Source organism: Pleurodeles waltl, chromosome 6 (genome assembly GCF_031143425.1).
Source record: "Pleurodeles waltl isolate 20211129_DDA chromosome 6, aPleWal1.hap1.20221129, whole genome shotgun sequence".
In the NCBI taxonomy this organism is placed as follows: domain Eukaryota; kingdom Metazoa; phylum Chordata; class Amphibia; order Caudata; family Salamandridae; genus Pleurodeles; species Pleurodeles waltl.
The window spans coordinates 581,317,348-581,344,754 of record NC_090445.1 but is presented as its reverse complement, the minus strand read 5'-3'; the positions used below and the strand labels follow the sequence as shown (position 1 = coordinate 581,344,754).

Below are 27,407 nucleotides of genomic sequence, written 5' to 3'. Positions count from 1 at the left end.
GCACATTTTCTCTGACTTGTCAGGAGCTCAACATAGGGCAGGGAAGCATACAGAAGTCTCCACATCCCAACTAGGTTAAATGCAGTTTTTGCGCATAGTAAAATCTGTGTTAACTAAATTGCTTTCTGCTCGGCCTGCTAAATAATTCCTCATGAAACTTGTAAAAACTTACAACCCTCTGTCTTCAGTCAGTCCTCTTGGAAAACTAGCATGTGAAGTTTGCTGAGACAGATGTGGAAAAAACAGGACTCCCCTCGCAAACCTAGGACACTTGGTCACCCTGCATCTCCTTTCTCTTCACTATATTTTCACTGTGTCCTTTTGCGTGTACTTCCCTGCATCACCTCCCCTTCACCATGAGCTCTTTTACTCTCTTCTAACTCGTAAACAGAGCATTTTCATTTCCATTTAGCAATGTCAATATTTCAACAGCTGTGTACCTCTTTCGCACACTTTCACATTAGGGGGTAATTACATTTGACACATATGTGACCATTGTTATGTGCGATCTGTTAGATGCCAAAAATTAGCTGAGCCTATAGTCCGGACACCTTTATGATCCACGAACAGGCAGAGTCAGACATTGGCACTGTCTTCAGCTATACTCCAGAGCTTTCGCTCATGCCGTGTCATGAACACCAACACACAATCTGACCTTACACAGACACGTAGAGGCTACTAAGTTCACAGTGTGCACTATACAAGACTCTTGTTGTTTAAAAAAAAATGTACAGGAACACAAGTTCTGAAAAAAGCAAATACATTTAAGGAATATAAGATGAACTAAAACCTGTGACATGTAAAAGTGACTGCGTCAATGACATGGATCTCTTGAAGGGTTTTTCTAGTCCTTATTTAGAAATCAATGTGTTTTTTTGCCGGCGTCACTCTGTTCTGGGGGTCATTGAACATATGGGCTACTGGGCCCCAACCATGGTAATAAGGTTGTTTCCACTTGTGTCCTGGGGCCTGTCCGACTAGGGTTTTGCAAACTAGGCCAAGTATAACCTGTTTGCATTTGATTCTCAAGATACCGAAGATGAGCAGTCACAGGCTTCTTAGAGGGGTAGGGTGTGGGGCAATCTAGCTCAGAGCCAAACAATTAGCCAATGAAAATAATAGGGCATGTCGTTTTGGAAATTAAAGTACTTTTATTTTCACAGGAGCCCTCCATACTGCATAATTCAATTTTCAGATACATAGTGATACTTCTGATTATGGTTTCCTTGTGGGTGTTAAATCCCGTCCCTCTTGTCCATGTTCTCTTCATGACTCCAATTAAGATTATACCCCAGCAGTCTTTTGTATAAATTGGTATAAGGCTCAGGGGCAGATTATGTTTCCCCGCAAGTGAAATGTTCAGTATTTACTCATGTTCTTACCCCGGTTGTCATACAGGGCAGCGAGTCTTTAGACCTCGTGCTCATCTTGGTGCAGTGGCTGATTATGGTTGCAGGTAAGTATCTGCGCTAATCACATGCGGTCCCAGCAGCACAGGGGCAGGCAGGCACTGCTTGCATCTTCACGAGGCCTGGCCGCTTTGCACTTGTCAGCTGTTGCTTGGTTGTCTCTTGTACTGCTGTATGGGTGCCCTGGGCACCCGTAGCACACTTCTGGGCAATGCGGTAACAAGGCGAGGCAGTTGTGCTTTAACCCAGGCCAATATACAAAGTTAGGCAGTTACAGTCTGCCTGGGCTAATAATGCACATTCAGGGTAGATGCGGCCCACCCTGGGGCCAATGCATACAGCAGGAAGCTGCAGCCTCAGTCCACGCAGATAAACATGGTGAGAGACAGATGCATCCCGAACTCAGGCTGAGACACATGGCAAGGCAGATCCAGCTCCCACTTTAGGTCGATGCACATGGCAGGCAGTTGCAGGTGTTATCTGAGACAGTACACACAGCAAGGTGGGTGCAGTCTGCTTAGGGCCAATGTATGGATGTACACAGACTTTTGTGGTTATTTGACAGGAGCTGTGGAGGGTGACTGGAAGGGTTGCTCATGGGTTTGCTCTCTCACACCATCTGCTTTTAATGGGTGTTGTTCAGGTCGAGAACACGTTGAGCTTCTCCTCAAAAACAGTCTCTCCTTATGCAGGGACAGGCAGACTCGTTCCCTCTCTTTGCGCCAGGCAGGCTTCTAGGCACTATGCAGACCCTCAACTCTTTCAGCAAAAAGTGCATACCTCCCCTCACCTCCGGGAGTTTGACTGTCAGGCAGACGCCAGCCCTGACAGGTACTCGGCAGATCATGAACAACTTGGAGCTGAAACAAAGTGCAGTGGTTTGAAAGCTATTTTCATACACATTTTCTAGTTGGGGGATGCGGATCCTCTGTCTCAAACTCAGAACTGGTTTGGGGTAGTTCTCTTTCAAGTGTCTTTTCTGACTGCTCTCTAGAAACAACCATTGTGCAAAGCATTGTCCTTGCAGCAGGTAGTAATGGAGCTAGCTCCAAGCAAGACTATCCAAAACACGGGCACAACAGAGTGTGAATTCTCTGGATAAGGCTGCGATCCCCTTTATGAATCAATAATCAGGGACATACAAAAGGGCAGACCTGACGTAGAAACTTACTTGCCGTGAACAATAGACATAGAGTTCCACTTTTCACCACACTAACAGACAAATGGGAGTGCCCAGGAAGAACTAGCTAGCAGGCCCTTGCTAACAAAATCGTCATGGAATTTCCAAAGGTATCTCTATCTCCATCCTCCTCACTTCAGTGTTGGGGCTTCCACCCTACAGCCACAGGAATACAGGCAATACACTTCCAGTGTCTGAGGAAGCTGTCCTCATTTGCCCCCTCCTGCCATGCTAAACTAGGGCATCCAAAGTGGATCTCAATGGCTTCAGTTCTCAGACTCTGATGTACACAGTTATACCACACATATGTACTGCATGAATACTATACATGAATGCATTCAACTTACACACAGGATGCCAGTGCAAGGTCTAGTGCACTATCTTATCACAAAACACATACTACTTCTACTACACCTTATGTTCTAAACTCAGGCCAGAGACAGTAGCCATCTGTTCACTACGAGGGCACGCTTGATGCGTCCCTCTAGGTCACAGGACATGTCTTAGACCACATATAATCAAGGTAATGCCTAAGGCCCTGCACACATACTAGCTTAGCATGACACCTGGAGCCAAAATAAAACTCAGGATACCGGATACAGATTTTGTCGGGCATGGGTACATGCCAGCATAGGGACATTCAAAACCCAAAAGTATGCTCATTACGTTAAGATAGGATCATTTTCAGAGTTAGTTTTGAATTTATGCCGTGACTGAGTGCAGGCTGGATCCGGGCCATTAAAAGCCCTAGATCAAGCCAGGGTCTTGATCCACCTAACTATGTAAATGTCTTTACATTATCTTTCTACATTATGGCACTCGGTCAGTCACAAACCCACTACCAAGTATCCAAGCGTGCATTTGCTGCACCTCGTTAGAGTTTATTGTATTGTCCCTCCTGGCCCCAACACTGGCAGATGAGATCTAAGTTTTGAGCATCTTTTAGATAGCCCTCAAATGCCACTTGCTGCTGCTACTGGGGTAACTAATAGGGACAGCCTATTTTGTGCTCTGTGGTTTGCAGGTTTGACCTTCTCCACCCTTTAACGAAGGCCCCCAAGTACCACTTCAAATTGACACCTCCTGTGATTGATATTGCATTTGTAGATTGCACCCGGTTATTTTTTCAGTGTCAATGCAAGGTGCACACATTTTGTCACCCACCAGCTGGAAAGCTTATTTCCTCTCAAGCCAGTCTTTGGTGGTCTGTATGGATCTAGGCTTTGCCAGTCAATATCAGGTGTCAGATTCATCTCCATTTCGAAATATCTAAGGGCCTTGTCCTCTGTCTGCACCTGTCATGGGGTGAAGAAAGGGATTAGGTAGAAATGATTTTAAAGGACATAGTATATTTTGATTTATGCATTGCATTGAGTTATTTATTGGTTCTTTTCTTATTTCTTCATCCACATCCTCTTCTCCCTGCCGTGCACTCATCTTCCCCCACGTTGATCTGCAGTTACAATGGAAGAACAGATGCCTCTCTGGCTTGAGCCCTTTGATAAGCCATCACGCCTTCTGCTAAATGCACTGATGTCTGGCCCATCTGGGTCCTTGATCGCCGCTCGGACGCTCCAGCGCATCCAGTCCTCCTTTCAGGGGACTGGTCAGGAACCCTTTGATTGGATGAGCCTGACGAGAACCCTGTGCAGAGAGGAGCCCTCCCTGGAGGGACCAGAGAAGAAACTCACAATGTAAGAAAAACCTTTGATTTGTTAGGAATTATTTTATTATATTGGATGAATGCATAGTTTGAGAGGGCTGGACCAGGTATAAAGAACCTTTCAACTTTTCACCTGAATGTTTGGAAGACTTTTGTGGTTGAATGGCAGGCTGAAAGGCTTAGCTGAGGAATAATGGCTGTTTGCTCCAGTCTTAGGTCATTTAAGGGTTTGCACTGTTACAATGAGACAGTTTCCTCAAAGACCAGGTGGTTTAAAGGGTTCCATTGGAATGCAGAGCCTTTCACTTATAGTACTCAGTGACTGCAGTTAGCAGAGGGCTTGTGGCTCAACTAATTGGACCAGTAATCTAGTCATTCATCTATATAGCAGAAGGACATTTGCACAATGTCATTTAGCTTTAGGACTGAACGACTCTAACAATAGACTTAAAGCCAGTCATTTGCAGGCTTGGCCATTTGTGGACTTGTAAAATTCACAAGGAGCTCTAAAACCAAATAAAATGGAGCAGGAGGGAGGTTAAAGACCAACAGTAGTTGAGTATGCTTATGGCATTACACCCGCTATGAAGTCTCAGGCATATTCTTCAGTACTTTTTGTTTGTTTTCAGTTGAACATCTCTTTCTGCAGACCCAGATTGAGAAACTGTCAAACGTGTTATGCCAGTTTTCCCGATGTATTCCTCTCAGATTTGAAAAAGCAAAAAGCAGGAGCATACTTTTCCATATACTGACTTTCATTCCTTTTGTCGTGAAAATCAAACCGGAATGACTTATTACGGTGGTGCCTGCATTCCTTATACAGTGGTGGAGTGGGACAGGCCAGAGTCCGACTCAATGTTCATTGCATGGCTGAATGATCTTAGCAATCAAAAACAGTGTTGGGCCTCTGATTTTATTAGCTGCATTTGTGGCCTTTAGTATTGTATCATCTAATACTTCCAGATTACCTAAGAATCAGATGCAGTCTTTCATAATGAATCGGATCATTCTTAGTATACAGAGTTCAGGTTGCCTCTGCCCCCTTTTCCTAGAGGCCAAAGAGGTTAAACTCTTTTTACATTTCTGTTTGTGCATATGAGTGCTTTACCACCAACAGGGTGACATATAGCGCATTACTCATAGGGGAGGTCTCTGGGGCATCCTTAAAGTGCCCCTTTTGTGCCTTCACCGGAAGAGTGCCACTTGCATTGCTTCATGATGCAGCGCCCAGTGGTGTAAGCCGGTGCAGTGATTATCTTGTAAGTAAATCCATGTTAACTGTAAATAAAGTAGCTTTATTGAAATGGCAATTTTCCTTAGAGATTTAACGAGCAAATGCTCATGAAGTGCAACCTTCTTAAAAAGTTTGCAAAAGTGTTTATTCCATTATTTACATAAATACTAGCAATTGTTATGGTTATTCATAGAATAGCGTTTGCCATAAACCATCACTATATCCCTTTTAAACATGCTTATTCTATTCTTATCAGGCTTGGAAAACCAAATCGTTGTAAGGTGTTGGCTCATGTTAGGATCAAAAGAAACCAAAAATCTGTAATTTATTTACTGAAAGGGTTTTATGACATTTCAAATCAAATTCTTTTTTTTTCGGCTCAAAGAATGGCCATAAAAGATTCATAAGTAAAAACAATCATGAAATACATTAACATAAAATTGTATATGTCGTCATAAAAAATAAAACGCACATTCTTAAAAATAGAAATACAGTAAGTAAAATACATAACCAAATGCAGTAAATAACATTAATAAAATGGGCTCATAGAATGCAATTAGTAATAAATGTGAAACTGGCTAATGGTTTGCTGAATTCCGTTAAAGGAAGACATTTTTCAAGAAAGTCCCAACATCCATGTCGATGTTGAACAAGTTATCATTTAAAGACGTCCATGGCATTTATGCCATGCTGTTAGAAATGAGGTCTCTAGTTGGCAGTAGGTTTGCACCCTTTCCAAGTAGGGACCCTCACTCTAGTCAGGATAAGGGAGATACCTGCTCAGATAACCCCTGCTCACCCCTTTGGTAGCTTGGCACGAGCAGTCAGGCTTATCTCAGACTCAATGTGTAAAGCATATGCACATAACACACAGTAATAAATGAAAACACTACAAAAGGACACCACACCAGTATTAGAAAAATAGCCAATATTTATCTATATGAAACAAGACCAAATACAATAAAAATCCAACATACTGTAATAAAGTTATGAGTTCTGCAAGATTTACTGAAAAATACAGTTCCTTGAAGTTGATAGCTCTATCTGGGGTTATCACAACATCATGATCACCAAAACCAACAGTTCAGGCCGGCTGCAGCGTTGCAGGCCAGCTATGGTGTCAGGAAGACTTGCAAACAGTACCTTTGGATTTGCCTGGCGTCGTGATCCTCTCAGTGACCTCCAGAGAGTGGAGTCGCTGACGTCGCAGTGTCGGTTCTGCAGTTGGTGCAGGAGTCGTCAGGGACCTTGAAGTCAAACGTGTTGCAGATCGAACTCCGGGCGGATGAAGTCAGGTGCGCTGGCGTGGATGGCATCGGGACAGCGGTGCGAAGTGGGACGATGCGATGTATGGTGCCATCAGGTCACGGTTCAGGCAGGAGCCTGGTGATGGCGTCCAGCGGTGTTGGTGAGCCCAGGGCTGCGGTGTGAAGCGGGGTGGTACGACGTGCAATGTCAGCAGGTCACGGTGCAGGTAATGGTGTCGTTGTTGCTGAAGTGCTGTTGTCGCTAGGCCCAAGCCAGCGGTACAGGACGGTGCTTTGTGACTCTCACGAGTGGTGTTCACAGGCCACGGTGCAGGCAGGGATGCCTGGTGACGACACTGGAGTCGAGGGTGCTGGCGTCGGTGGATGGGGGCTGTGGTGCGGGACAGGACGGTGCTTTGTGTACCCGAAGAGTGGTGTCCACAGGCGACGGTGCAGGCAGCAGTGCTGGTGTCAGCAGGAGCAACGGTGTTGGGGATGTCCAGGCTGCGTTGTGAGCAAGGCGATGCCGTAGTGCAGATTCCAAAGGTCGCGGTGTGAGCAGTGGCTCAGTGAAGTCGTCCGATGCCGGCGACGGTGCAGTCCAGCGGTGTCATTGCCGGCGTTGCTGTGGTTTCTCCTCTTGAACAGCACAAAACACCCAGTTTCCAGTGCTGCAGGTCGAGGAAACTGAAGTCTTTGGTGTCCCTGAGACTTCCAACATGAGGCAAACTCTACTCCAAGCCCTTGGAGAAGTATCTAAACAGGATACATAGCAAAGTTCACCCTTTGCACTCTTGTAAGGCAGAAGCAGCAACTGCAGGCCAATCCAGCAGAGCAACACAGCAAACAGACAGTACTCCTCCTCCGGCTCTCCAGCTCTTCTCCTTGGCAGAGGTTCAACTTGATCCCAGAAAGACTCTAAAAGTCTGGCGTTTTGGGTCCAATACTTACACCCCTTTCTGCCTTTGAAGTTGGAAAGCTTCAAAGCAAAGTCTCAAGTGTTTGCAAGATCCTTCCTTGTCCAGGCCAGGCCCCAGACACACAACAGGGGGTTGGAGACTGTATTGTGTGAGGGCAGACACAGGGGGTTATTCTAACTTTGGAGGAGGTGTTAATCCGTCCCAAAAGTGACGGAAAAGTGACGGATTTACCACCAGCCGTATTACGAGTCCATTATATCCTATGGAACTCGTAATACGGCTGGTGGTATATCCGTCACTTTACCGTCACTTTTGGGACGGATTAACACTCCTCCAAAGTTAGAATAACCCCCACAGTCCTTTCAGGTGTAAGTGACCACTCCTCCCTCCACTCTAGCTCAGATGGCTCATCAGGATATGCAGGCTACACCCCAGCTCCCTTCGTGTCACAGTCTAGAGGAGAGGTGTAAACAGCCCAACTGTCAAACTGACCCAGATGGGGAGTCCACAAACAGGCAGAGTCACAGAATGGTTTAAGCAAGAAAATGTCTACTTTCCAAAAGTGGCAGTTACAAACTCACAATCTAAAAACCAACTTTATTAAAAGATGTTTTTTAAATTGTGTGTTCAGAGACCCTAAACTCTATATTACTATCTGCTCTCAAAGGGAATCTGTGCCTTAAAGTGATTTACAGGCAGTCCCCATGTTAACCTATGAGAGAGATAGGCCTTGCCACAGTGAAACCCGAATTTGGCAGTATTTCACTGCTAGGACATGTCAACCACACCAGTACATGTCCTACCTTTTAAATACACTGCACCCTGCCTATGGGGATACCTAGGGCCTACCTTAGGGGTTCCTTACATGTACAAAAGGGGAAGGTTTGGGCCTGCAAGTGGGTATACTTGCCAGGTCGAATTGACAGTTTAAAACTGCACACACAGACACTGCAGTGGCAGGTCTCAGCCATGTTTACAGGGCTACTAATGTGGGTGGCACAACCAGTGCTGCAGGCCCACTAGTAGCATTTGATTTACAGGCCCTGGGCACCTTTAGTGCACTTTACTAGGGACTTGACTAGTAAATCAGATATGCCAATCATTGATAAACCAATCATCAATACAAATTATATAGGGAGCAGTTGCACTTTAGCACTGATGAGCATTGGAAAAGTGTGCAGAGACAATAAACCAGCAAAAACAGTCCGGTATACCATAAAAACAGGAGATCAGAAGGCAAAAAGACAGGTGAGACACGCCAAAAAGCTGCCAGGTCTAACATGCCATAAAAAAAACTGAGACAAAGAGCCAAGAGAGGAGCTACCCCCTGCAGAATAACACCCTGGAACTCCATTAATGGCTGATCAACACCAGCTGTAGGTTGATAGCTGCTAGCCCTACCACACACTATACCTATTGTGATGGCTATCATGACCTTCCGTATGCCCTAGGAGGAATAAAAAAGAGAAAATAATCAAGATGACTCCATTAGAAGACTGTTTTTTTACCTTCTTCCCCCATGGTTTACGTCTATGCACTGTACAGCTAGAGGCAGAGGTAGGTTCCCGCTGCTTGGCTGAAATTCTCACTTCTTTGCAATCCAAAAAACAGTGTTAGATATGTTGCCTGAGATCCTGCTGCAGATAGCTAGTATTGAAACAAAACTGCTAACAGGTGAATCAGTGACCAACTTCACGATGTAGGAACCTTTACTAGATATCTCTGACATTGAGGATTGCCATTACTGGGAAATATGGCCTTATACTATGACTGGGTCCTTTGTCATGTCTCCTTATAAGACTACTCCATGGGTGCCTTTTCAGTTAGTGGCCCCTAATACGGCAAAATGTACTCTGTAGATGCAGTAATATAGCGATTCTCATCCTCAATAACTGCAGTGATCTTCGGTTGGATACATATTGGCCCTCGGAGAATATCTCATTACTAACTCCTTCTACACAAGTTTAGAAGTGAAGATTGACTGCCGGATGATTCCAGCGGCTCGAGTGTATTCGGTAGTGCCTTTTGCACTCTGTACCTCAAAATACTACTGAAGATTCTTCCTATTTTGTTAGCAAATCGCAGGCATATCGCAGTTAGTGCCTTAGAGTGTACCTCTTAGACGATGCTACTCGTTTTGTTTTGTTACCACAGTGTTTACTGCTTAAACTGTAGATCATCCAAATTAATGTGCACTGTTTACTTACAGGGACCCTCTCTTTTGCTCATTCCAGTCCATTGCTTAAGAAACGTCACTGGCTCAGGAGAAAGCAAAGAGTTCAGTTTGAAGTTTTCAGCATTATCCACAAAACCTTGCTGAGTGAACCCCCAACATTCATTAAAAGGTGCATTTTGAAATATATTTTCCATAGGACAAAAATGAGGCGGCAGAACTTTTTCCTTTTCTGCTGCTAGATTATGGAATTCTTTGCATTCTTCATTAGTTCTAGAAAACGCTACTCCTAGCTTTCGTCATCATCTCAAAACATTGCTTTTTTGTCAGGTTTATCCTTCCTAACACACTGTATGCCTGATGTACTAACTGTCACAAATTAAGCACCAGCATTTTTCAAACTGGATATCCACTAATAGGTTGGTTCGCAAAATAAGGGTTTGGAGTGGGTTGCAATTTGAACTACCTCATTAAAATCCATGAGGCAGATCGCAAGTTGCCACTCGCTCCGATTGGAGGCCATCACAGGTATGGTTACCTGCTAACCACCATGTCTGTGATAATCTTTCAGTCTAATGGAGTCTTTGAGCGTCCTGAGCATTCTGAGCCCAGAGATGCTGTTCTTTTTTCCCCAATGAGGTTAGTCTACTCTTCTTCGCAGCTATTGGCTTGTAGGACCTCTAATTCCTGTCTCACCCATTCAAGCGACCTTCATTTCCCCTTCCTCCTTTCCTGCCCACGCTGTGGTTGGACCGCCCTGCCCTCCACGTCCTCTGAAATTCCTTCTCCCCACCCAGCAAGAATGATGCTGCTTAACTGCCGATCCCTCCCCGCTCATTCTCTACACATCTATAATCTCCTTGAAGATCTTTTGCCTGATGTACTGTTTCTTACTGAAACCTGGCTCGATGAAGATTCTACAGGACACATCTGTAACTCTCTGCCCTCCATTTATTCCATGATTCATCTAGATAGGCCCTCCACCAGAGGTGGTGGAATAGCTATCATTCATAAAACTACTATTAAATGCACCACCTTACCCTTAGATATTCCTGATTGTGAGAGCCTAATGTTCTCACTATGTTTGTCCCCCACTTTCACCTTTTCAGGAATTCTGCTCTATCGACCACCTGGACCTGTGCTACGTTTCCTGGATTCTCTTCCGGAGGTTGCAGCCAGTCATATCTGCAATCTCTCCAACTTAACTATTTTAGGAGATTTTAATATTCATCTCGACAACTCCGACTGCCCTTCGGCTAAATTACTGGCAACCTCTCTCGCAGCACTCCAACTAATTCAGCATGTATCTGGCCCTACCCACCAGAAGGGTCACACGTTGGATCTTATATTCAGCAATATTGCCAACTTGCTGACGGCCCCTCCCCTGCCATTACTCTGGACCGATCACTCCCTTCTCACTTTCACTGTCCCGTATGATGCCACCCAAGGGCACCTCCCCAGCACCACCACATCTGGACACATTTGGTCAAAACTGGACCCGGAAGAATGGCGTAAGGCCCTCTTGACTTATGGCAAAACCGGTCACTCATCTGCCCCAGAAACTGCAGACTCTTTTGATAAATGGATCTCATCCTCCTTGGATGTTGTTCTACCCATCAGAACCAGAGTGGTTCCCTCACCCCACAAATCTAAACCCTGGTTCTCCCCTTACCTACTTGAACTAAAAAAGAGCTGTAAAAAACTTGAGAGACTGTGGCGTAAAAACTACAGTCTCTCTAACAGAGAGATCTACAAGCAATCAGTCAGAACCTATCACCACAATATTAAAACTGCCCAGTCTACCTTTTATGGTGGAAAAATAGAATATTCTTCATGTCCTCAGAAAGAAATTTTTCAAATTTTTAGAGATCTTACCTCTCCTCCCATTTCTACCCCTATGACGGAAGCCTCCGTCTCCCACAGTGATCGACTGGCATCCTTTTTTCAGGACAAAGTCATCAGTATATACTCTGGGTTTCCCGTCTATATGAATGATCCCTCTATTTGTAATAACACTGACTCCCTTCCTGTAGGAGTCTCTCTAACCTCCTTCCCCCCTGTCACCGAGGAGGTGACCATTAATTTCCTGTCCAAAATTAAATCCGGCTCCCCTCTGGACCCCGCCCCTCCCTCTGCTCTCTTGCAGGTAGCAGGCACCATTGCTCCTCCTCTCACTAAAATTCTTAACAGCTCCTTATCCTCGGGCTCCCTTCCCCAGTCATTTAAACATGCTGTGGTTAAGCCCCTTCTGAAGAAACCCAAACTTGACCCCACTTTATTGGAAAATTTCAGACCTATTGCCCTCCTCCCTATCTCCGCAAAAATCCTTGAGAAACATGTCAACACTGAACTAACCAACCATCTCGAAAGCAATGAACTTCTTCATCCCACCCAAATGGGCTTTAGAGCCTTGCACAGTACTGAGTCAGCTCTCCTCTCAGTAACTGAGACGGCCCGCCAGCTCTTAGACCTAGGATCTCACGTAGCCATCATCTTGCTTGACCTAAGTGCAGCTTTCGACACTGTCAACCATGATCTTCTCTGTCGGAGACTATCGGATGTAGGAGTCGGAGGTTCCGCCCTCTCTTGGTTTTCCTCCTTCCTTAGAGACAGATCTTTCCAAGTCTTGGACCGGACCTTCTTTTCTGGCCTTTTCCCCTTGGCATGTGGAGTCCCCCAGGGCTCGTCCCTTAGCCCCACTCTTTTTAACGCTTACTTGTCACCTTTAGCTAGAGTAGTTGCCCCTCATAATTTGTCCTTGGTCACCTATGCAGATGACACCCAGTTAGTGGTATCCCTCTCCAGCTCTGGAGACTCGCCGGTGACCAATCTCTCCCGCTGTATGAGTGACATTGCCAAATGGATGACCAAGTCCAAACTCAAATTTAACGATGGAAAATCGGAAGTCCTGGTTTTGGGCAACGGTCCCCCCCCCTTTTCCCCTTCCCTCGCTCTCAGATGCCTTCAGTACTCTTCCTCCCCCCAAATCTCAGGTTAAAACTCTAGGTGTGATGCTTGACCCCAGGCTTACTATGGACTCTCAAGCCAGTAAAGTTTCTTCTACCTGCTTTGGTCTTATGCGCATGTTCAGAAAGATTCTCTCTCTTCTTCCTCCTACAGCCAGAAGAATTCTCATTCAAGCCTTAATTCTTTCCCGTCTGGATTACGGAAACTCTCTGTTCCTTAGCTCCCCTTTTTATGTTATAAAGAAGCTGCAAAGAGTGCAAAATGCAGCTGCCAGGCTTCTTACTCACTCCTCAAAATATTAATCCGCCAAATTGGCTATCTCCACCCTCCACTGGCTCCCCATCAAAGAACGGATCCATTTTAAATCTCTCTGCATTGTCCATAGGGCCCTACATGGTAAAGGTCCCATCTCTCTAAGGAAACGGATCTCCCTGCATACTCCTTCTAGGAACTTACGTTACTCCTCTCTTAGGTATGCACACATTTCTCGATCTAAGAGAGCCTGGGGCAACAATTCTTTTTCCAGTAAGGCCTCCCACCTTTGGAATACCCTTCCTTTGGAGCTCCGTGATGAATCCTCCGAGCACCTCTTTAGGAAAAAGCTCAAAACTTTTTTATTCTGTAATTAGCATTGATCCCCCCTCCTATTTGTGCGTTGCTGCTTTTTGCGCTGGGATGCCTTCGGGTCGCCATGCGCTTTACAAATCTTATAAACTAAACTAATGATTCACTAGAGCCAAGTTGGGGACTTGGATCACAAGTTACTGAATGTGCCTGTATGGCTTCTGAAATCAAAGAAGCTGAGTACTTAAACATCTCATAAAGAAGCAGGAACATTAGTAGGGAGGTCAAAAGGCAAATTTACAATGAACTGTTCTGCAGCACAGTCTGTGTGTTTTGGTGTCTTCGCCATATAACAATTTGTTCTGCCTCCACAAAAAATTCTTCATTGCTGTCAGCTGCCTCAGGACTAGGGAATTTTCTTTTTCTCTTAAGTGTGAGTCGTGTATGATTTTCTAGAGGGGCTCAGACTTTTTAAAAACTATCATGCAATATACTGCCACCCACACAGGAATGGGGTTGACTTGCATGTTACCTAAGTTTGTGTGTAAGGTATCTCTGTAGCATGGAAGTGCTCATCTGTCTCTTGATGTGAGACCGAGGTACTGTGCAAGGCAGCACAACATTTCTAAGCCAGGCTAAGACATCCGTCCATCCATTGTTTGCCTAAGACTCTCCCCATTAATTGCCCTATTTTGCTGGATTTTATTAAAGAGATGTGTGCTCTCATCGCCCAGAGTAGAGGTGTTACCCTGAATGAATCTCCATTACCACATTCACCCCAGCACCATGGGTGCTTCTAATAACCAGCCCCTGATCTGACAGTCTTAAAGTTTCAGTCATCTGTGACTGGAAGTTCTGACATCTGAGGAGCTACCCCTATCAGCGCAGAACGTTTGGTGTTTGTGGACTACGTTTGGAATGCCTCATGGATGATACCTCAGTGTCTTATCTGTGGGCTGAAAAGTTTTGAGGTAAATCTGAGACGTCTCTGCCAGAAGAATGACCTCAAGTACAATTATTAGTGCACTTTTTTCCGGTGGAGCCTCAGAGCCATCACTGATTAGACTCTGTGCTCCGTCTCCCTGGTGATTTTCTTTTTCTCTCGTTACTTGTCTTTCCTTTTCCTCTCAGTTAATAATTTTCATTCTACATTTTTGTAACTATACTCCAGACCGAGGGTCTGAGACAGCTGTAGAGCACCAGGGAGGCATCTTTTGCTGGAATGAGGAGATGGTTTGTCTTGACAACACTCCCATCCTAACTCCAAGTCAGAAATGCGAAACCTATCAGAGGTCTCCAATATCTTTAAAAGACATACTCTATCTAAAGTTGATTATGTCATGTATTAGTTGAATTCCGAGGTCTCTGACATGTAGATATTACTATGTTTCATCATACTTTATCCTTGTGATCTATTTATATAAGGATGTCTCCCAGGGATCTATACTTTCTCCTGTAATCTTCCACCTCTACATTAAGACCCTCGAAGTTTTACTCACACATAACATCAACATTCACCAGTATACCCACAATACGCAACCCCACTTGAACGTCTCCTCTGCTACAGATATCTAGTGCATCAAACTCTGTCTGCATCTCATCAAGCCCTTCATGTCCATGGCTTAATGACATTGATGGTTTCAAATGCCAGCTTTCATCGAATAACAAGTCACTTTGATTCACCTTAGAAATCAACCTCCCCTGGGAGTACACCCTGCCAAAAATCGAGGACTGCATTGTATCAGCTTGCTCTTCTAAATAAAGTGAAACTGCTTGTTCCAGAAAGGACATCAGGACTGCTGTTCAAGCCTTCATACTCTTGCACTTGGATGGTGTTAATGCCCTGCTCCATTGCATTCCTGATTCCACATTGTCCCTCCCCCTTTAAGGGCATCTTGCATAGCACAGCACATTTCATACTAGACCTTAATAAATATGAAAATATGATGCCATACGCAGTACGGAGTCCCTGTTACAATTTTGTTTCAGGGTCTTGAATAGAGACCAGCTAGGGTGTCCTTTGGTGTGACCACTGCTCAGTCACTTTCACTATGCAAGATCTGTGAAGAGATAATTTGCAACAAACAATTTAAATAAAGGCTGCTGCTTCAGGCAGTCAGCATCCCAGTCCCCGCAGTCTTTTCTTTGTGTCCGTGCTGTACTCTTTTAGATGTGTAGTCTTTTTGTATTTTTCATGAATGCTTGAAACTATGAGTGGAACCCACCTCTCCCATAGTAGCTGTAGAACGGTTTTTCAGGTTTATATTTTTGTGCATCAATTATAACTTGTATTATGCATTTCCACACGTGATTCTACATTTATAAACTGAATTAATATAACTGCATTAGAAACAAATTCCTTTTATGTACATAAATGATGTGCCTAAAGTGTTTTAGTTAGGCTCTAAATCTGTGTGAAACTCTATTTTGAACAAGTTGGCTTCCATCTCTGTCACTCACGCCTGCTCACCCTTTCTTCCCCCACCCCCAGAGGCTCCACAAAGTATAGTCATACTGATGTCATGTCATAATAGTTTATTTTCACTGCTGTAGTTGTCCTGCTAGTGTTGACATTTTCATGGTGCTGATGTAATATTGATACATGTGGCTATGCTTTCCATTCTTTCGCTAGTCTTATTCATTTGAAGAAAGTCTTATTTTTAAATGTTTCATATTTGTTCAAACATCTCCAGATGACATTAGCATAGAGGATGTTGAATAATTATTTGAGAAAATGGGTTGATGCTTAGGTGTTAAGGTTATGACATGTATTTTTCTTGTGTTCTGATTTGCTAAAGGAATTATAGTTTAGTCACACAACGATGAATCTGCAGAATAGCTAATATTCTGTGTGAGAATTGTGTATAAGACACTCTTCATTCTGGGGGTGAGTGACATTTTGAAAATACTTTCCTATTCTACAATGGATGCTGCCTGCCTATTTACTGATTGTGCTGCTCATTTGAAACTTCGAATAATTTCTGATTTTACATACTCTTTATAACTGCTTCTGGAAGCCTTCATGACATTCTGGGCCTGATTACAACTTTGAAGGAGGTGTTAATCCGTCCCAAATGTGACGGATATACCACCAGCCGTATTACGAGTTCCATAGGATATAATGGACTCGTAATACGGCTGGTGGTATATCCGTCACTTTACCGTCACTTTTGGGACGGATTAACACCTCCTCCAAAGTTGTAATCAGGCCCATAATCTGTTAGTGCCTATTTTTTAATTTTGTTAAAAAAAAAACAAAAAAAAAAACAAAAAAAAAAAAAGCTTTTTATTGATCTAGAACTCAGTTATATTAAATTAGGTCTATTCAGTGTATTTAATCCCATTCCTTTTTTAATTGTTTTACTCTGCTAATTTGATGTTTGGGAGGTGGCTTAATACTGTGACACATTGCTCATGAAATAGACATGTATCACTGTCTCCCATCTAGTAAACTGCGGAAAAGCTGAATGAAGTACATTTTGGGGTGCAATTTTGCTCCATCATAGTCTTAGACAACGTTGGGGGGAAGGCTTCTTCCATAGATGACTGAGGGGAAAGGTGCTGCTGTCCTGTGTGCACACTCGTTTTTGTCAGTGCAGCACAGACATATTTTAGATTGGCAATATCATTCTTGCTCGTGCTCTGAACCTGCTTTTTAATTAAGATGCTGTGAGTAGTCTTGCAGTAGGGATTTCGTCCATATCGGGGTTGAGCATTAAATACCCTGTTGTGCACAGGTGGGAACTCCCTATTCAATGTGTTGGCTTTTGAGAACAGAATAAACTAGTTTCACAGAGTTGGATCTGTCCCACGATCCCACCTCAGGATTTCATTCTTGTCAACTTTCGAACCCTGGCCACAGTTTCTGCATCTGTGACCCACCTTGTCTTAAAGGGTACTGTGGTAAGAAATTGAGGAGGTTTGTAAGCAGTTGCAAGCTACACGCCTGCCCATGCACCTGGCTCATAGTTACCAAAGATTCTAGTTTTGGGAATCTTCCATCCAGAAGCAGCCCCAGAGGAGGAGGTGATGGTGTACTTAAATAGTATGATTAGCCTAAGTGCATTTACCACTGTAATACAGCTAAATTTTACTCTATTGACAGATAAATATTTTAAGGGATTGGGAGAGCTAGGGATGCAGAGCTAAACACCCTGTGTGTGTTGATTCTGAGAATCAGTGCAGGTACATAGCCATTTATTATTATTATGATTATTATTATGATTATGATTATTATTATTATTATTATTATTATTATTATTATCATCTATGCATTCCTTGTTCTGTTTGCACAAGCAAGACTTGACTGTGTGGTTCCTAGAGTGTATGCTTATAGTTTGGCCTCTATGGGAAGCATTGGATGTTGTGGTGAGGACCAGAGGGCTGCTCTTGTCTGATCCTTGCAGGCTTGGTGTCACACCTAGGCATGTATTATGCAGAGCATTTTCAGATGGATATTATATATTATTAATGCACACCTCCACTAAATGGTCCTCGAGATTATGGAATTCTGGTGTAGTCTTGTCAAAAACCAAAATGGTGATTTACAAGATATTGGCACTTTAAAGAAGGCTTCTACTATGACAAGCCACTGTTTTGCCTGTGGTAGCAAGGTAAACTTTATACAACGGTTGAGGGTTTAGGGCACAGCCATGTCAAGGAGGATTAAGTAGTGGTGTTGTAGTGTAATCGCTGAGGTAGATGATACATACGATTTAAAATGATTTTCGAAGCCTGTAATGTCCACACAGGAGCAGGGCAGGATGGGCTCAATCTCTGAGAGCTTGTTTCCCAGTTAAACAGCAGATTTACCAATAAAGTGGTATAAGTGCAACCAAAAAAGATTAAGATTTCTGGTTAGACTGCAGAAGTATTCACACACTATGGAACACAGGAAGACATAAGTGCAACCAAAAAGAAATAGCTTCCTGGTTAAACCAGTGTTACCTAAGACTATGGGCCTGATTTCAAGTTTGGCGGATGGAAAAATCCATCCGCCAAACTCCGGCAAGGTGGCTGCCGCCTATGTGGCGACCTCCCTGCTGGAGTTAATAAGAGTTTCCCGCTAGGTCAGCAGGCAGAAACCTAACTTTCCGCCGACTGGCCTAGTGGGAAAAAGGCTACAGCATTGTCTCCAACTCGTAATCGAGCCAGCGGCAATGCTGTAGCCTGCAGGGTGCACCAGCACCCTTACAATGCGCACTGTCTGCAAACAGACAGTGAACATTGCGATGGTGCTGGCCAGGGGGACCCACTGCACTGCCCATGCCAAACGCATGGGCAGTGCAGCGCTCCCCCTGGGGACCCCTGCACATGTTGTCCGCCAGCATTTTCATGGCGGTGATATGGCCATGAAACCGCTAGCGGAGAAGGAGGTCGTAATCCCCAGGGCAGCGCTGCCCGGACGGATTAGGACCGCCACCACCTCCAGACCGCCAGGATCTCCGATCCTCACAGAGCTGGCAGTTCCCTGGTGGCCCGACTAACAGGGTTGTAATGTGGCGCTCGGACCACCGAATTGGCGGCGGTCTGACTGCCATCCGTGAGTCTGGCGGTCTAGTGACTGCCAGACTCATAATGATCCCGTATGTGTCTGCCCTGTGGAGGTAAAGGTGCAACCACAAAAGGTGTAGCTGTAAGGTTATACAGCAGTTTTAGCGAGGGTTTTCATAGGTTCTAAATTAGTTGAACTGGTGTACTGACTAATTGGATTTCAGAATAGGGCAACAAGAGGGGGAGTGATAGAAGAAGAGATGTTTATTAGTGATGATATGTGAATTCAAGATGGAGATTTAGCAGAACAGGGTTTTTGGCCCAGGATGCTAACAGGACCCAACAGCAAAGCTGCTGCAGGAAGTCATCCTAGATCCTCTCTTTACATGGATAACTGAACAGGATGCCCTGAATGGAGGGCTTAAGTGGTGGATGTAATGAGAGGAGGCAGTCATATGACAACCAATAGGGAGGGAATGGTAGACAAACACCGTTGTGGTACATGCACAAACTAATCATGTGCACAAAAACTAGACTTTCAATTTCTGTGTTGCCTACCATAAATGGACTTCCTATTGGTTTACTAAAGTTAATACAAATTCTCATATTGTAAGAAAATCTTTGGGCAGAGGAACTTATAAAATACAGTTGTGAGTAGCATGTTTGGCGAAAAACTAGCACTCCTTAAGTGCCAAATGTCAAAGAAAGATGTGCAGCAATTAGTCACAGGCTTGTCAGGAAGAAGTGTGGGAAGACATGCATGCAGGATATGTCTTTTGACCCATGGGTCCCAAAACTGATTCCTACAGATAGTCAACAGCACTAGTCGGTGTTCTGAGAATGGTTGCTTCCTAAGCCTCTTTGACTTAGAAATCAGCAAAGAAAGTGACGTTACCTGATGCAAGGCCATGGCAGAACTGGGACTAACTCCACCCATACATATACCAGTGTATAACCTGTTACAGCCAAAAATATATTTCCAAAAAGAAATTCCAAATACCTTCTGGAGGATTGTGAATAGTTCCACATTTTCTACTTTACAACAGTTTGAAACACATTTCAGTCTTTGCTTGAATAATGCCAAATTCCTTCAGAAGGATTGCAAACATACTTGTTAGGAGATGCTAATAGCAAGTACCAAGGCACATATTATGCTAAATGCAGATGGCTAGATAGAGTAATGGATTGGTAAGGAGCATACTATTTCTAATATCAGTTACATTTTATGAGCTCCATATTCCGGGTTGGGGTGGTACTTTCTCACTTCTGTTCTTCTGCATTTTTTTCCTCACTTCCTAGGAAGCCATTGTTCCTCTTGCTACCTTTGATGTGCCAGAGGAATCTCCTTCGTTTCTTGCTCGTGGTGCACCCGCCAATACCAAAAGACTGTCTAAGCAAAGTCATTGAGGCTGTAGGGCGAGCTACCTCCTTGGACCCCTGGATCATGGCACTGAGGGCTTTACTGCAGAGGGACCTAGGGAGAGAGAATAGCTCTCCGCCCTTACATCCTCTTACAAACCAATGCCAGCAGCAGCTGAGGGATCTGTGCAGAGGAATTACTAATAACACAGAGGGTAGATTGGGAACTGACTACAAGCTCGGCTGCTACAGGGACTTCTGGCAGAAGCAATACTGCCGAGACACAGAGAAACCAACGGGCCCCGAATTTCAGAACTTGAGGAAGAGGAAATACCCTGGTATTGCCCCTGATTCTCCCCCTTGGGACCCCGAGGACGGGCAGCAGGCAAAAAAGAGCCGCACAGCACAGAAGGATCAAGACATTGACCTATTTGAGGGACTCTCTCCTGAACATACCACAGACTCTAATGTAGCTGCAGAAGAGGGCACCTGGGACACTGAGATACCACCATCCAAGAACCAGACCGGAGCCATAGAAGGACATGCATCACAGACCCAGCCCTCTCAGGCCAGGGCCATGGGAAGACCACTGACACAGAGCCAGAGTGCGAATCTTGGGCAACTAACACTAGAATCAGGCCAGTCCGGAGAACTGCCAGAGTCCCTGAAGGTATTGAAACTTGTGCCTGCTTTTATTTAATTTTATTAATGGCATTTCTGTAGTGCAAACCTTTACCAGGTATCCAAGCAAGGCATCGTTCATGGGAAATATGGGATAGGGCAGCCAGACATGTGTTTTAGCATTTGGCCTCGACAAAGAATAGAAACAGACATATCTGACAACAAAACAGCCTTGATGATGTAGTGCATTGTGTAGTCTTTTTATTAAATAATAAAACATATCTGGTAGAAGGTAAGGGCGTTGGCCTGCACACGCATATGGGCTTTCAGAAAAGATGGTTATTTATTTTGATGTTTGTCACTAATATTTGACTTGGAGAGGATCATGGAAAGAAAAATCTGTTTTGTTGGCGGCCAACTCTGCTTGGTGATTCCTCGATAAAGGCGTTATTGGTATTGTTATCTGACTTCTTTAGTTTTGAAAAAAAACCTTTTCCATATAGTCACTCTTGCTTACTTCCTAAAAGTATTTTCCTAATATGCGCCTGCTGTTTCTGGAAGCAGATTGCCATGCCATGTGTTTTATTTGACCCTTTAGCGCAAGGGACTGTCTAGATTATGCCTTTAATCCATCCTAATAGACTTTTTGTTAATATATTACAAGAGGAACAGATTCTTGCCCCCACTTAAATATGCAGAAGAACATGGGCACAAGGCCTTGAGGGGACTGAGCGAGTCCATGGTATTGAAACGATCATTGATCACTGGACTGGAGTAGAAGCTAAGAGGAAGTGAGTGATTTGTCCCCATGGTAAGAGGGTTTTAAGCTCCAAATAGTAGGGACTTAAAGAGAGAGCGTGAAGATGGGCACAAATTCAAGATGACAACTAGTGGGAGAGGTTTGTTCAGGCCTTGAATGGAGAGAGTGAGAATCTTTATAAACTCTTGCCAGGGAGAGGACTAGGAGGTGTAAAGTATGCCTGTATTGAAAACCTTACTGTCATTTTACTATCTTTTCTAGTTGAGAGTGTCTAGACTGAAAGAACTTCTGGAGACAGAAGGGGAGGTAAGCATTTTCTTCTCACATGATGCTGGTCACATGTCCTTGCCTGTTAGCTGGGGCTAACAGGGTGACATTTTCACTTGCCCAAGTTGTGGAGTGAATGATCTGGTGCCGGTCATGATTGGCTGTGTTCCTTTTAAACCTCTGAAATTTCTGCAATCCTGTTACCTTGTGATGAGAGGAGGAAAGACTGTGGGTTACAATTCTTCTAACATGCTTCTTAAATACAGTAAGCGTAGGTACACAAGTAACTTGGTGACTGGAATAACATAAAGGGGAGTTTCTAAACTCCCCTACACTCCAACTCTAGGTCTGAAAGGGGTCTTAGCCTACAGTTATTGAAACAACAAAATGGGCGCATGATTTGCAGAGAAGACCCCTATTAAAGTGCATTTGATATACAAAATCACCTCATGGATGACCAGTAGCAAATCTAGCCTGGACTCTGAACCTCTTGCGGCACCTTCTTATCCATGTCCCTGGGTTAATGATGAACATACCCCTTCCCAGTTACTGACATAGCTCCTTTTTATCTACAGTAAGTCTGCGAAGAGACCTTTAAATGTTTACCTTGTGAGCTTAACTCTCTGAAGTGTCCCAGTTATACCTCCTCATCCCCATTATTGATTTTATGTAACAGTGTCACATGCCTGAATCATCTTTGGAAGTCAATACTTCTCTATGAGAGTTAGTTACATGTCAGACCCGTGTTTGAAAGGTTGGAGTGCCTGAACAGTCAGTTCACTTTAGAACGGTGGGTTATGCGTCTGAGACCCTAACGTATGACTTAGTCTAAACTGTCACACTGCATAACGTTATAAATGTTACAGATGGAATCATTTTGACTGTTAGGACCAGAATGGCACCTGCAAAATCTAAGGAAATGTTCGCCTGCCTCGAATGCTTGACAGCATGGGAATCTGATATCTTGACTATTTTTGTGGCCATGGCGTCATGCTAATCTAGTGTGTGTACAGAGGTCTTGGCAATTACCTGCCAATATGAGGCATAAGACCTGTCCTGTGTGTGACCTGGAGGGACGCACCAAACTGTTGCTCCACTGCCTCGCCCAATGTTGCTTACCATGGCGTTTAGGGGCGGGCAGGGTGTACTGTGCGCAGAAGACAGGAGAGGTGCAGCGTTCCTTTCAGACTCTTACCTAGCAGTGGCTGGCCCACCAGTATAATCCTCTGCATCTCTGTTCTTTTCCTGGGAGAATAGAGACAAGGCGACCCCTCTGGGGTCTCTATTATCAAAAACAATCCTCTCCCTAGAATCCTGTTTGGTATTCCTTTTCCGTACTAGTCCTTTGTGTTCCCCAGTCTGCTCTTTGTTGCTTACCTGTTCTATGGATTCCTTGCCTGCTCCTGGAACTCATTGTTCGCTCCAGAAATACTTTCCCATTCTTGGAGTTTTTTTTGCCCACATTGTTGTTCAAGCTGCATGTGCCCTTGTGTCACGAAAACATGTAAAATAACTTATGAAACCTAACAAACGAGAATAACGAAAATCAGGCCAATACTAAGTACTTTTTAGTTAAAGATGTAGTCTGATGCACGAATCTGTGTCTTTGCCTCCCTTCTGAAACCATTTTACCAACAATATAATTTCCAGTCCCTGTTTAGGGGACAGTCCTCATGGCAACTTCCACAGCCAGTCCACACTCAATAGCAGTTCGACTTGAGGCATAGGTAGAATATAGACCAGTCAACAGCTTCAGAACCAGCCTCCCCATCTACAACTGGATTTGCCATCTCGAAATCACTCTGACTTCTCCTTCCTCCATTACAATCTTCAGCAAGGGAGGAGAGTCTCCTACCTCAACAATTGGGAGTCTATTATGAATGATTGCTGGATGCTTCAGCTGCTGGAGATACAACTTTCTGTTCCTCTCTTAAATGGACCATCCTCCTTCTGCAAGCAAGCTTTCTCTGGCACATGCCTTGATCTTCAAGGCAGATGTTCTTGCCCGGTTTAACAAAGGGGCTATAAAATTGGAACCTTTGGAGAAGGTGGGGCTGGGTTTTTACTCCCTTTACTTTTTGGTCCCTGAGAATGATATGTCTCTCTCACCAATTCAGGATCTGAGGCTGTTAAACATCCTCATTCCGCAAGACAAATTTAAAAATGCTACTCCTGAGCCCGGTTCTACTTTCCATCAATGCCTGAGATTAAACTGGCCATGGATCTTCGGGAAGTCGAATTACATCTGCTGATTCTCCCAGCTCATGGGCTCTACTTCTGATTCATAGTGCGGCCCCAGAACTGCCAATGTGTGGTACTGCCATTTGGTGTCACTACTGCTCCATGATTCTTTACCAAGGTTGTGGCTGTGGTAGCAGCTTCAGGCAAGGTCGGGAATCCATGTATTTCTGTACCTGGGCAATAGGCTGCTGAGGGCAATCTTTAGCACAGGTCATGGTCTATCTGCAGCTTACTATGACCTTTCAGCATGACCTATTTTTCCTTCTTCTCCATCGTCATCCAGAAGTCCCATCTCGCCACCACTCAGAGGATGAGCTTCATTGGTGTGGTGCTGAATGTGACTGGCATGATAGTTTTTCCTCCTTATCAGAAGATTGCAGATTGTCAGGGTATGATTCCAATGTTTTTCTATCATGGCCTGATCTAGTTCTGCTATGCTTGATGGCCTAGGAGATACTTTTGGTGATGCATTGCAGATGACGTGAAAGGGCCCTATACTGGTGCTTATAACAAATGTGACTGCACCATTAAGGGAGTCGCTCATCTTGCCTAGAGATCTTCACGTCTGTCCTCCCAGGCATACGTTGGTGGACACGCCCTTTCAGTCTGATGGTAGGTCGTCTGTTCAGGAGCTACAGTTGTAGGCCACTGTTGTTGCTGATGCCTCCTTGTTAGGCTGAGGCGCTAACATGGGGAGCATGCCAGCACATGACCTTTTCATCAACATTAGAATACCTGTGGTACATCAGTATGATGGAGTTGCAGGAGGTCTGCTATTCCCCGAAGGCCCTTCTCTCTTTCATCTGATGTAGTGTCATTTAAAGTTTTTTGTACAACACAACCACTGTCCATCATATAAACAGACAACGGACACTGTGTTGGGAGCCCTTGCGGCTGTGGCAGTGGGCCTTACAGCAGGGCATTTTCCAATTGGCTTTCACCAAGAGGGCACCCTCCATTCCAGGGCAGATGCATTGAGCCACTTCTTAATGGAGGGCAGTAACACCAACATCCCAAAGTGACAAACATGATGTTTTCCAGATTGGGATGTTTCTGCATGGAACAATACTTCGCTGCCCATAACGGGAAGAGTCTTCTATTCTGTGTCTTACACTTCCCTTTGAAAGGTTCCCTGGTGGTCGCTTTCACATTCAGCTGGTTACGGAGTGTGCCATATTTGCTCCTGCTTATTCTCTCTGTTCAAGAGTCCTACAGAATGTACAAGAGTGTCAAGTACAGCTGATTCACATTGGGTGAGGAAGATTTAGTAAGCTGATGAGTTGGAAGTAGGCATGTGCCCCCTATTTCTCTTCCAAATAGGATAGACATCTTTCTCAGCAGGAAGGTCTGGTCCTCCACCTTAGTTCATATAAGGTTTGCCTGCGCGCATGGAAATGGAGAGGTGTTGACTAGACACCGTTTGTTTGCCACTTGAATAAGGCAGTGCCATCCTGGCTGCCCGACAGCCTGTTCACAAAGTCAGCCTGTGTTAGTTGCTGGTCCATATTCTTTGCTTGGTGCTGATCCAAGGGTTTAAACCTTTGTGAGTCTTGTTGTTTGATGTTGTTCACTTTGTGCTCTCCTTTGCCCAACAAGGCTTGACAGGGCCCACTGTGAAAGGATAATTCACTGCCTTTCCTGCCTTCATGTTTTTTCTCAAAGAACTATCTTTTTTCAGATCACCCCTATTGGCAGAATGTCTAACAGGGTTTTGTATTTGGTTTCTTGCAACCCTTTCATTACTCTGCAGTGGGATCTAAACTTGGTGGCAGCCTTTTTTTGGCTCAATAATTCTAACTAATGCTAATTTGCCCGGTTCGCTTTCTTACTTTGAAAACGGTGTTCTTGGTGGCATACACTTCAGCCCACAGTGTCAGTGAATTACAGGCCTTGTCGGTGTAGTCACTTTCCACCGTTTTCGATCCAGACCACCTCGTATTTTGCATTTGCCCATCTTCTTTGCCAAAGGTTGAATCTAACACATCAGCCAGCTCACCACTCTTCCATCCTTATTTCCTCCTCCTCATCATCCTACTGTTATTGTCATGGTTAGAGTAGCACGATGCTACCTGGCAGCGCTGGAGAGCTTTTGCTGGAGAAGAAAGGTTTTCCAGATCCAGTTTGACACCTGGACAGTCATTAAACGAGGAATATGGGGAAGATATGGTATCCAATATGGTATCCACCAGAAATATTGTTGATGAAGTTATGTAACATTTTCAGTTCAGTTGCACCAGGTAGTACTGTAGAAGAGAGGAAATATTACGATGGAGTATAAGGAGCAAAGACGGTTGTACTAGCCGAATTTGTGGCTGAGGAAGGACAATAAATGGCACAGTAAACAATAGTTCGTGAAAATACATACCACTCAAACATTTTTTACAAAGACAGTGTCAGCAGGTCGGACTTACAAAATCTCGACCCTAGATAAATATCCCACTGGATACATTTGAACCTGTGCCCAAGAGTACTGTCATCTACCGGCAAATGTGCTATGACTCAGAATGGAATAGTAAATCCAGTCCTACTATGTGTGGGAGGTATATTTGGCTGAATTAAGAAATTGAATACAGATCAAAGTGTTTGAAGCGAGATGTGCTTCTAAGATCGACTTTTTGTTAGGCTATAGTTAGGGGTCTGTTCCTGCAAAATATGTTGCTCTTTATGTTTTCACATGCAGCCATGGTAGACAGGTAAAGCTTACCATCAATAAAGTGGGATTGTACTTGATAAATTATCACTTCATGGACCTTTTGTGTCAGCGAGTCTGTGGTAGTTGGCGTTATGGTGAGCAGGCTTGCTGATGATAAATAATTGAATAAACATTGTCTCCACTTCTTTTTCAGAGGCCAGATGTTCTCATTTCTGCAGAGCTGCAGGTTTTAAATGAGTGTGACTCAGCTCAGGTGAGTGTATGGCAAGTCACCCACCTGGGCCTCGCTGTATAGTGCTTTTATCCTGTTCAAGGCCAACTGCTGCAGTGAAGACAGCTGTCCTAGGTACCTGAGTGTGTGAAGCTGCTGTTCATTGAAGGTCCGAGCTGTTGAGGTGTCGCGCTTCTATTCATGAGTGGGTGTTTGGGGCGTTAGGGGCACTGTTTCATACCTAACCTCAGGGTTGTTTCAAGTGCAGTACAATAATATGACGCTGCTTAGGTTGTTGGAAGCCCTGTATGGTAGCAGAGGCCCCCTACAGCAGTAAATGTTACTCCACTCTCTAATTGACTCTTTTCATCCTAAATTGAATTTGTGTGTCTATGTCTGAAAGCACCCAGCCTTTTAGAGTTTTAAGTTGCGTCCTCTCGCAATA

The 27,407-nt window shown here is 44.3% G+C and overlaps 1 protein-coding gene across 8 annotated transcripts in view; it reads left to right on the top strand.

The window, feature by feature from the left end:
• The window catches only part of FANCE (FA complementation group E), a 124,720-nt gene that overhangs the window by 9,832 nt on the left and 87,481 nt on the right, over positions 1-27,407 (top strand). For 3 of the 8 annotated variants that reach the window (XM_069238779.1, XM_069238778.1, XM_069238780.1), the window contains 5 exons: positions 4,049-4,283; positions 9,888-9,998; positions 20,150-20,879; positions 21,852-21,896; positions 26,945-27,004. In XM_069238779.1, the coding sequence (XP_069094880.1) occupies positions 4,054-4,283; positions 9,888-9,998; positions 20,150-20,879; positions 21,852-21,896; positions 26,945-27,004 (1,176 nt within the window). In that variant the 5' untranslated portion in view covers positions 4,049-4,053. Of the gene's footprint in view, positions 1-4,048; positions 4,284-9,862; positions 9,999-20,149; positions 20,880-21,851; positions 21,897-26,944; positions 27,005-27,407 lie in introns of those variants that run through there. The other 5 variants (XM_069238782.1, XM_069238784.1, XM_069238786.1 and 2 more) reach the window with 4 other exon arrangements.